Source organism: Marmota marmota, unplaced genomic scaffold (assembly GCF_001458135.2).
Source record: "Marmota marmota marmota unplaced genomic scaffold, marMar, whole genome shotgun sequence".
Classification (NCBI taxonomy): Eukaryota; Metazoa; Chordata; class Mammalia; order Rodentia; family Sciuridae; genus Marmota; species Marmota marmota.
The window spans coordinates 9,971,969-9,983,104 of NW_025999969.1; the positions used below are offsets into that span (position 1 = coordinate 9,971,969).

Genomic DNA, 11,136 nt, shown 5'->3' on the forward strand with positions numbered 1-11,136 from the left:
GGAGGGAGGGAGGGAGGGAGGGAGGGAGGGAGGAAAGAAAAAAAGTAGAAAGAGGGAAAGAACCAAGGGACAACAATTCCAGGGAATGAGCAGCCCAGACAGTCAGATGCTGTGAGAAAACCAGGTGGCCAAAGCGGCCCCGCAGCCCACCCGGCTCGCCTGTCCCTGCCCTGTCCTTCCCTCCACTCTGTCCTGCATCCTCACAGAGTGGCCCTCTGTGTGTTTATCCAGCAAAGACACCTTTGCCCTCTGGGACTTCCTGTCATGAGAGCCACCAGCTGGCCTTGACCTTCCCAGGGCACTCTTTCATCTCGACTTCCCCTTGCCACAGGAGGGCGCTGATGACACGATGCCCCAGCACGAAGCCAGGCCCTGCCTCGCTGGCCACCCCCACTTCTGTCATTTCCTTTGTCATCTCTGTATCCATTTGAAACAAAATTCCAAGGTGAGACATTGAAACCGACATGTGGGTTTTGAGCTGGATGGGTCCCTGGAGCAATGGTGGCCGCTCCTTGGGGCTGGAGAGAGGGGTGGGGAGAGGGGGTGGGACTGAGTCATAGCAAACCACTGGAGCCGGGGAGGTTTATTCTCCAGACCCTGGCACAGCTTTCAAGGGTGCTTTGAAAGGAATAAGGATGGCCTTGTCGGTCCACAGACTCCAAGAAGGGATGATGGGGGAAGGAGAGGAGGAGGACAAACTGGGGGGAACAGGCCTGACTCCACCTCCGCCACCTTGGAGATGTGACCATGTCCCTTGCAGCAGAAAAGCCAAAGCTTTGGAGACCCAGCTTCTGTCTACCTTTGCCCCTTGCCCGGTCAGGCCCCAGAAGCTACTGTCCAGATTCTTAGATCCAACTGCTCTATAGCTAGGGCCCCACTGCCTGAGCCTCAATAGACACAGTGACTCTCACAGAGCCGCAGCTGGACTTCAAGTCCCACTCCTGACTGGCATTGTATTTCATCGCCAGGAAGCCTGAGCCCTGCCTAGGAGATAGCTGGATGTTCAACCAGCGACATTGGGCCTTCTTGTCACAGGCCAGCACAACAGTGCCCTCGGGGTTGCTATAGGTGCACCTCCTCCAGACTGCCCTTTCCTCCACTGCCAGATCCCATATGTCCCCTAGCTCCCTGTCATCTATCCCGTGGACCTGGAAGCCCAAACGGTCCCGGGTGACAGGACACACCAGCTGTTCTTCCTTCAAAGAGAGTACTGACTGCCCCTTGAGGTAGGCGGGGCCCCCACAATAGGTGTTGATGTGGAAGAGATGGTCGCTGTACTGGAGCAGCCAGGTAAAGAGGTAGGTCAGGTGACAGTCACATTGCCAGGGGTTGCTGTGCAGGGCCAGGTTGAACAGGTTGTAGTTGGTGTCAAAGATGCCCCCTGGGAGTGTGGTCAGCTGGTTCCTGGAGAGGCTGAGCAGCTCCAGCCTGGACAGGTTCTGGAAGAGGGCTGGGTGCAAGACCGTCAGGTTGTTGCTGCCCAGGTAGAGCTTACCCAACTCCTTGAGGTCCCAGAAGACACCCGCGGGGAGGTGGGTGATAGCGTTGTGAGAGAGCGTCAGGGACACAAGGCTAGACAGGTTGGCCAAGGTGCCTTCAGTGATAGTCTCCAGCTGGTTGTGGGACAGGGACAGTCCCACCAGGCCTGGGTTGTGGGCAAAGAGACCCACAGGCAGCATCCGCAGCTCATTGCCCTGCAGGTTCAGAAAGGTCAGATTCCCCAGAGAGGAGAAGACAGAGGGTGGCAGGTGACGGATGGTGTTGTGCTGCAGCCACAGCTTCTGCAGGCAGAAGAGCCCCGAGAAGACGTTTGGGGACAGTTCCCTGATGGCATTGCCATCCAAGAAGAGCTCCTGCAGTCTGCACAGATTGCCAAACACACCCTCAGGGAGCCTCGAGAGCATGTTGTTGCTCAGCTTCAGGGTCTGCAGGTTGCTGAGCCTGCAGAACAGCCCCCCGGGGAGGTGGGCCAGGCGGTTCTGAGCCAGGTCCAGGGTGTTCAGACGCGTCAGAGGCTGGAAGAGCCTCCAAGGCAGAGTCTGAAATCGGTTCCCCTGAAGCTGGAGGGACTCCAGGGCATCCATGTGGTGAAAGAGGCCCTCGGGCAGAGCCTCCAGCATGTTGAAGTTCAGGGTGAACTTGCCCAGCGAGGTCAAGTTGGAGAAGATGTCGGCACTGAGGTTGGAGAAGGCGCTGCCCGTGATCTCCAGGTCCTCCAGCCTTGGCAGCCCCCCAAAAGCATCTGGCCCAAAGTGATGGAGCTGAGTGTTGAGGAAGACCACTTTGGTCAGATTGGGGCTCCTGCTGAAGGCCCTGGTTCCCGCTGTAGTGAATGAGGTCTCCACAAAGACGATGTCCGTGGCGTGTGGTGGGATGTCCAGCGGGATGGCGGCCAGCCCTTCATCTGAGCAGAACACCTCCCGGATGAAGCAGTCGCAGCCCACTGGGCAGGGCTGGGTGGGTCTGGCCAGGAGCAGGAGGGAAGCCCAGCACAGCCAGGCTCCAGGGAGCATCTTCCAGATCCGAGGAGGGAGAGAAAACAGAAGGGACACCTTTATCAAGGGCAGCATGGCACAGTGTCCAGAGCACTGGACAGTGACCCTAGAAACAGGAATGGATCGTGAGGGAGGATTAGCCTCATTGGGAAAGCCACAGTTGTGGTAACAGGGTTTTCTTATTTGGGTTTGTTTTGTTTCTTGTAGTGCTAAGAATCCAACCCAGGGCATCATGCATGCTGGGCGGTACCCCACCCTAAGCCACACCCAAGCCCCTATTCATAGTTTTAGCACCCAGAGCAGCCTTGCAAGATAGGTGGGGTGGGGTCTCATCTCCTGAAGATGAAGGTCTCAGACGGCCTGACAGGTCACACCTGCAGGTTAGTGCCCACAGCAGAACCAACATCCAAGTTTTGCGAACATTCCATGTTCTCTCCAGGTTGGAGAAAGAAAGGAGGAAAGGAGAGAAAAAGACAGAGAAAAGATGAGTAAAAGGAGACCATGGGTAGTGCAGAATTTTTCAAGATACTATGTAAACTATGGGAAGATGCAGCCATAAAGAATGAAATTATGGCACTTGCTGGTAAATGGATAGGACTAGAGACTATCGTGCTAACACGCGAAGTGAAATAAGCCAATCCCAAAAAACCAAAGGCTGAATGTTCTCTCTGATCAATGGAGGTGGGGACATGACAGGGGAAAATGAGGGGATAGGAGGGGGGATGGGAATGGGAAAGACAGTGGAATGAACCAGAACTTTACTATGTTCATATATGAATATACGACGAGTGTAACTCCACATCATGTATAACCACAAGAATGGGAAGTTATACTCCATGTATGTATGATATGTCAAAATACATTCTGCTGTCGTGTACAACTAAAAAGAACAAATAAAACAATATATGGGAAGATTGTCGCTGTGTTGGGAATTTCCAAATGTAACTTTTCCAGGCCTGATGGTGAGGATGCCCTTCCACCTGCTCTCTGCGCCATCCGCAGAGGGTGTGTACAGTGCCACACAGCAGCTCCTCAGCACTGCCATCAACTGCTCTCCTCAACCTCACCATGTCCCTCCCCACCTCACCATGATGGAGCCCAGGAACTTTCCAGTGTTGTGTGGACAGGAGGGTCCCAGACTTGGGAATTCCACAAACCAGTAGACCAAGGGGTCCAAGCTTCCAGTGTGCTAACTATTAATCAAAAGCAAAACAAAGAAAAACCTGCCAGCACCTACTGACGCATCACAAATAGGTGACAAAGCTTACAAGTGCATTGTGTTTATTCCTCTGTGGTCATTTTTATTTATTAATCAGTAGCTCGCACATGAAAGACTAGGAAATGTCAGATCAAAAGTCCACATTTTAGGATGATCTGGGGGCTCACATTTCCACCTGGCAAGAATAACCGGGGCTCAATGCCCCAGCCCCATTAGGGACTCTGTGTTCTCCAGGCCATGACCCTGCTCACGTCACTCATGTAGAGGTTTGTAGTGAGTTCGAATCCCTAGCCATGTGACCTTGGGTATGTTACTTCCCCGTCTGTGCTTCAACTTCCTTATATCTAAGAAGTAGGTAATAGTAGTGTGTTAGGATAATTGGGAGGATTAAATGAGTAAGTATAAATAAAGGTTTTAGATGAGGGTCTGACAGTGCAAGAGATTAGTAACTATGTAACTATGTTAACTAGTACTAAAGTAAATTATTAACTATTATTATTAGAACTATTATTAGTAACTACGTTAACTATTGTTAAAGCTTGCAAGCCACAATCATTACAGAAAAGGCAATGTGAACAAAAAAGTAGAAAAATACAAAATATTCTAGATAGAATACATTTGGCCTTATCAAAATAAATTGTTTTAAAGAAAGAAAAGCCTCTTGCAGCATGACCCTAATTTTTCTCTTTACCTCTCCTCAACTGGAATTTACCCTGGTCCCCTGGAGGCCATCCCCTGGCAAGAGCAGCTGGCTGTCTCTCTGCTGCCCTCTGCTGGCTGCCTCCGCCACCTCAAGCTTCAGCTGTGAAAGGCTGTTCCCAAGGTCTTCCTGCACACAGAGCACTTAGAAAGGCCAGTGTACTTAGCCTCATCCATTCAGACACTCAGTGACTCTCGGTTTTCCCAGAAATGTTCTTTCTAGCCTGTAGAGAAGGGAAAGTGTCTCCCTGAGAAAACTCATTCCTCTCTCAGGCACCTTTGCTTAAACTCCAGGCGGTGGCATTAGAAGGGACTCCTGCAATGGCAATTGGAGACACATGAAGGAAAGGAAGGACCTCAGGCCAGTGTGTGTCCCCTGGGCCAGCAGTTACAGAGCTCAGTTTTTGAAGGAGACTGCTCTCAGGAGACCATGTGCATAGAAACCTAAATGCAGCGGACTTTGGCTTCGGCAGAATGGCGTCCTGTGCATGTCACATACCTGGGCCGCCCCTGTGGACAAAATACCCAGGGACTCTGAAAGACCAATCATGGCTGTCCTTTCTGTGTGAAGATGAGTGTGTTCATCATCTCTCTATGCCTGGCATCCAGGGCACAAGTGACTTCCTGTTGGCTCAGTCAGTGTTTGCTGAATGGAACTTCCTAGACAGGGATGAGCAGCTTGGGAGGCGCAGGGTCCTTCCCTGGAATGCTGCTGCACAGACCCATGAAGCACCAGTCAGGACAGGATCACAGCCTGGAATCTGCCCAACAATAAGAAACCAGCAATTCTTACTGTTAATGTGCCATGATGGTATCCAGGGACCAGTCACTCTTGCTGGCTTACCCCTTGGATTTTTGGTTCTCCAAGGCAGTTTCTGGAATAAACTCCCCCAGTATGAAGGGCCATCCAACACTAGGATTCGAGAGCCCTGCAGACTGTCAGGCCAGCCTCCTCTCAGGACAGGGAGGCAGGCCCGGGGTGTCTGCAGCCGGGCCGGGTGGCACAACCCAGATCTCCTGTGTTCCCACTTGCTTCTGCCAGGAACACTGTGGCCGAAGTGGGAGGAGCACCATGAGGAGAACCGAGCCTGCTGCAGCATGTGCCTCCCGACTGAGCCCGCCCCAGACTGTGTCCTCTCTCCCTTTGCCTGGGCCTCTTGAATCCTGTCACCTGGAAATAATACATTTTAGAAGTTCCCAGAAAAGGCAGTTGCTTCATTTCAGGCCTTGAAGCAAGACCATGAGACTTGTGGCACAAAAAACCATCTCCAGCAATGGCGGGAGGGATCTGTTGAGAGGGTGGCCGAGCCAAGGGCTTCTTCCCACCTGCCAGTTCCCAAAGCTGCCACATGCATCTTGATCCTCAGAGCAAATCTAGAAGTATCTAGGACAGGGAAATGGAGACTCTCATGCACACACTCAGAAGCAAGGGGCAGGATCAGTTCTGAGGTCTGCGCTCAAAGTAGGGTGTTGCTGTGACCCCACCGGCTTCTGTGCCAAGATTGAGGAATGGCTGGGATGGGCAGGCCTGCTCCTCACATTTGCAGGCCCCAGGGTGAATGCATATCAGGGAACCCCACCCACGGTCTATGTCTTTCTCTTCTCACCTGAGTCTCTGGTATTGAGACCCCATCCATAGCTACTCCAAGGGACCACAGGCCAAGGTGTGCTCTTCTGTGGCAAGATCACCCTGGAGAACATGGACCTGGTCCTGGGTAGTTGAAACATGGTTCAAGATGGGAACCCAGCCTCCAGTCGGCATGTGCCCCTTGGTCTTGACATCTTCTAAACCCTTAGGGATCTTTTAGGAACAGGAAGGCCAGAACAGGGTCTTTTAAGGTTCAAGGCAAGACTCCTCTTGCCCTAGCCAACAGGGATGGAGTGGGGATGCAGGGAAGGATACTAGCAATAAGGGTGCAGAACACCAATAATTTCCAAATGATCCACTCCTGGCCCAAGACTCATTCTTGCATTGCTCTGGATTTACTAAGAGTTTGTACTCTGAAGTCAAACAATCTGGACTCAAGTCCTATATCCATCCTTAATAAACTGTGTGATCTTAGCTGAATTACTTAACCTCTCTGTGTTTCCGTTTCCTCACCTCCAAAACCACCAACACAATACTACCTTCCCTGTGGGGTTGTTGTGAGGATTAAGTGAGAGAATACATAGAAAACTCCATTCCCAGAGCCTGGCTGATTCGGAGTATTTAGCCATGCTAAATGCACCTCCATCCTCAGAGCAAATCTGATTCTCCTGAATTTAGCCAGCCTTAGTTTTCTTCCGAAGTAGTCATGGAGGTTAGCTCTGGAAAAACCGATGAGATCATCCAACCGCCCCACTCTGGACTGGAGAGATGCTTCTCAACAGCACTTTTTCTAGCCTCGTCCTCTCTGGCCAAGTGAAAGTGCATTTTTGTCCTTGTTTTAAAGGAACAGACTCAGGCCCTTCCCAGCCCACCCTCAAGAGATCAGGTCACTGGGGAGCTCCGGAGATGGGAAGCACCCCACCAAAGGATGGTGGAGATGGACACCAGAGGGCCACCATGGGGAGGCAGCCAGAAGGTTGCTGGTTTTCATCTGGGAATAAGACCAGCACATGTCCTCAAAAATGCTCCACACTCAGCAAGCCAAGGAAGTCTGGCCTATTCCATGATTTTACATTTTTATTATTTATTTTTATTTTTTTGGTTGACTGGGTGCAAATGAACTCCTTCCTCTTCTCAAATTGCCCTTGGGTTGGTACATTTCTGTGTGCGTTGCAAGCCAATCTGTCATCCACCACAGAGCTAAGCCTCACTCCTTCCAGAGGGTGACGGGAGCCCAGAACCCTGGCCCAGGTCCCCAGACTGCGTCAGTACATGCTGAATTCTACACTCAGGCTGCCACACATCTGGAAGCAGGAAAAGGGGCTTCTGAAGCACATGGAAACCTTATCCGTTTCCCCAAGGAAGATCTGCTGCTCCCAGACCTGGTCTCCTTCCCTCTCAACCCAACGAAGTCAGTCAAGGGGCTGAGGCGGCAGACTGGGGCTGGTTCCAGCCTGGGCTCCTATCCTGCTGGCCACACACACCTGCCCAGGTGTGACCCTCTAAGCCCCTGCTTTCACATTTGTAAATCGAGAGCGACCATGACAACACCAATCAGGACACCTACAGTCTAGCATTATTAGGGCCAGTGTGGCACTGAAATGAGACAGCAGGCACCAGACTATCAAAAAAATAAAAATAAAAAGAGCTGGGCTTGATGGCTCACGCCTGTAATCCCAGTGCTTGGGAGGCTGAGGCAGAAGGATCGAGAGTTTGAGGACAGCCTCAGCAACTTAGTGAGGCCCTTAAGCCTAAGCAACTTAGCGAGATCCTGTCTCAAAATGAAAACAATAAAAATAGATAAATAAAAGAGACTGAGAAGCTGGGCACTGTGGCGCAAACCTGTAATCCTAGCAGCTCCGGAGCCTGAGGCAGGATGACCGCAAGTTCAAAGCCAGCCTCAGCAACTTAACAAGGCCCTAAGCAACTCAACGAGACCCTGTCTCTAATAAAATATAAGAAAGGGCTGGGAATGTGTCTCAGAGGTTAAGCACCCTGGGTTCAATCCCAAATACCAAATAAATAAAGATACAGCCTAAATGTGCAACCTGAGGGCTTGGTTAGGTAAATTATGCTACACAGATGTAGTACAAATCTTCTCTGCTATCTTTAAAATTATAGATATGTGTTTAGTAATGTTTGCACTTTTTAAAATGAAATCTATGTAGAATCCTAAAATGCTACATTACCATTTTTAAGGTATATCCGTGCACTGAAAACAGATTATACACAAAATATTTGTAGTGGTTATTTCTGAAAAATACAATTGTGGGTGACTTTTTTTCTTTTGGTTAAAAATGTATGCTCTACATTTTGAAATGATAAACATGTATAACTTTGGTAATAACGGGGAAGTTATTCTGTTGTAAAAATGGAGATAGTCGGGTTAAAAAGGAGGCAGAACTCCCAGTCCCCTCCAGAAGGCTGAACTGGGTCACACTGGCTCACTGTGTACACACAAATGTGCCACCCCAAGTGCCCAACAGGGGCTTCCTGGAGCTCTGTACCTGTTGGCGTGGCATTGCGAGGCTCAGGGGAGTTTGTCTATGTGCCGCGTAGGTGTTCTAGGAGAGGAGGCAGCCAGAATTTTGAAACAAGAGGAGGTCATGAATTGGATGCCATCACTCTCCCACCCCAGTCCCCAACTCCAGGTCCCACTGACATTGTGGAGCACCTGTGCTTGCCTTTTCTTATTGCCACTTTTTTTTGGTACTGGGGTTGAACCCAGGGGCACTACACTACTGAGTCACATCCTCAGCCCTTTTTTGTATTTTTGATTTAGAGACAGGGCCTTGCTGAATTGCTGGGTCTGGCTTTGAACTCTTGATCCTCCTGACTCAGTTTCCCAAACCGCTGGGATTACTGGCGTGCACCACCATGCCCAGCTCCTACTGCTGCCTTGATCCATCCTACCCACCCTCCTAGGGCCGCACATGTCCCACTTCCCCACTTCCTTGACTGCCCCTCCTTTGGATCCTTGGGTCTCTCATCCTCTGTTGAAGGCTTGGGTCTTTCTGCTCTGCATTCAAATCAGTTACACCCACTTCATTGAACTCGGCGGGGAGGTGGGCCAGGGTTCAATGCTCTGCACTCATTACCTGGCCTGGGGCTGGCAGAGAGATGGCACTGCTCTCTGGGATCCCCTAACTTCAGGCCATGCTCTGCATCCTGCTTAGTGGAGTAGGAAAGCACTCTGGCTCTGCCAGGGCAGAGACAGACCTGGGTTCAAAGTCTGTCTCTACACTAGCTACTAGCCGTGTGGGCTTTGTCCGCTCACTCCATCCCTCCAAGACTCAATTCCTCACCCATGATTGTAGCCCTCAGGGTCACGGTGGTACTCAATTAGACAGTAAGAATAAAGCCCTGGACACTAGCAGACATCCAATAAAAAGCAGCTGTGTGCAGGTTTCAGTCCTAGGTGACAATAAACTTTATCATCTAAACCTGGACACTTATGGGAATGAAGAGGGACCTAGCAATAATTATGCCAGGTAACAGGTCTAGACAAGGGCAGATCCAGCCATGGATCACCCTGATGATTGCCACTTAGTCAGGGACCAGGTGGTCATCTCCGAAGCCCCTGCCCAGGCCTCCTCCTGCCTCCTTCCAGCCCAAGAGAGCCAAGCCCCTCATTGCTGCTCCTCCCACAGGAGGGGAACCCGGGTACTGCAGCCTGCTGGAGATAGAAAATGCTCCCAAACGGGGAAGAGAGGCAAGCCTCTCTCCTGCCCCCCAGCCAGGACTCCAGGCCAGATGCCCCCATCACCCACAGACCCAGGCGTGGCCCCGGGAGCCCTACCATGAAGACTGAGCAGGTGGGACAGGCAGCCCTGGATCTTCCTCCAGAGCAGAGGGGCGTCTGGTACAGCCTGTGTTTGGCTGAATCCAGCCCCAGCCTTGATCAAAGTTCTGGACAGTGGTTCCTCCCCTCACGTGACCTGTTCTGGGAATGTCATCAGGGTCACAGGGCAGAGAGAGAACCTGGGCAAGGCCACTAAAGATTACAAAATGACCCTAAGCTGCTCCCATACACAGGTGCCTGGTGGGGCCAAAATCCTTCTAAAGTGGCAGGCTGGGCGCCTTTGGGACCCAAGGCATCCACCAGCCCTGGAAGGCACCCAGCAGCGGCACTGAGGTGAGGGCTCCACCCAGGGTCCACTTCCCCTGGCCACAGATCCCTCCTCCACTCTGTACACGGCCACTGGAGAACTAAGAGGGTTGTGTGTGTGTTGGTCTGTTTGCTGATTTGTTTGTTTAATGAACTAACTTTCTGAACCCTTTCTTAGTTAAAAGGGGAAAAAAAACTATAGGAAGTGAATTTCTGGCCCCGTATAAAGTGGAACACATCCCCACTCAGGCTCTCGAAGGATGTTAGCCTCAGCTTTGGGAGGGAGTGATTTTCCCGCCTCTGGAGGTGTCCAACCGTGGAGTCAGTTGAAGACTGTGTGGAGAGTATACAAGTGCAAGTCAGAGTGTGCAAGGGAAGGAATGTGTGTGTCTACGCATGCATGATGAAAATGTGTGAGAGTAACTGTTCCTGAGAGTGGGTGGAGGGTGTGGTGAGAGTGTATGTGTGCCCAGGAGTGTTCATATGATTTCAGGGGTGCAGCCCGAAGCAAGCAATCGAAGATCATTTGCAATGCCAGGAGTCTTCCATTCAAAGTAGTCTGATGGCTTTTTTTTTTTAACTTGTTGCATGGTATTAATATTCTGCTCATTCTTTTTACCAGGACAAAATAATATTTCTTTTGCATGTGAGCACACTGCCTCAGTGGCGCTACAAAGATCCAACAGATTGTACCAAGGAAGCGTTTTTTCAATAGAGACAGGTTACAAATCCACACTTGGCAGAGGAATGCAGGTGTTTCTGAGAGGGACAGAGGAAGTGGACAGAGTGGACCCAGCCCCACTCTGGATGGCACCTCGGCTGGCAAGAGCAGGGTGTCAGCTTCCAGGAGGGGATGGGGAGGAAGAGGCACCTCTGGGGAGCCTCCCTCTCAGGTGAGGGAATGGACCTTTGTCTGAGCAGGCTCTCAGGGCATCCATACCCCCAGAAACACAGCTAGTCCATTCGTCAACATGTTGTGGTGAACAAGAGAAATTGGGCATTAGAGAGATCAGGGTTTGAATTCTGA

At 51.1% G+C, this 11,136-nt stretch overlaps 1 protein-coding gene across 4 annotated transcripts; it reads right to left on the reverse strand.

Moving 5' to 3' along the window:
- Positions 1–568: 568 nt before the first annotated feature.
- Positions 569–9,926, reverse strand: Cpn2 (carboxypeptidase N subunit 2). 4 transcript variants are annotated; one of them, XM_015500008.2, is made up of 3 exons: positions 9,801–9,909; positions 4,913–5,174; positions 569–2,513 (listed from the first exon to the last, which is right to left on the reverse strand). In XM_015500008.2, the coding sequence occupies exons 2-3, from the start codon at positions 4,961–4,963 to the stop codon at positions 867–869; spliced, it is 1,698 nt and encodes a 565-aa protein (XP_015355494.1). In that variant the 5' UTR covers positions 4,964–5,174; positions 9,801–9,909; the 3' UTR covers positions 569–866. The 4 variants fall into 4 exon arrangements, with proteins under 4 accessions (XP_015355494.1, XP_015355495.1, XP_048660051.1 ...); XM_015500009.2 differs by lacking the exon at positions 4,913–5,174 and having other exon boundaries at positions 9,801–9,926; XM_048804094.1 differs by lacking the exon at positions 4,913–5,174 and having other exon boundaries at positions 569–2,601; positions 9,801–9,912.
- Positions 9,927–11,136: the final 1,210 nt, after the last annotated feature.

Excerpts from the sequence above, each read along its gene's own strand:
- Cpn2 (XM_048804094.1), bottom strand. The coding sequence starts at position 2,570 with ATGCTGCCCTTGATAAAGGTGTCCCTTCTGTTTTCTCTCCCTCCTCGG.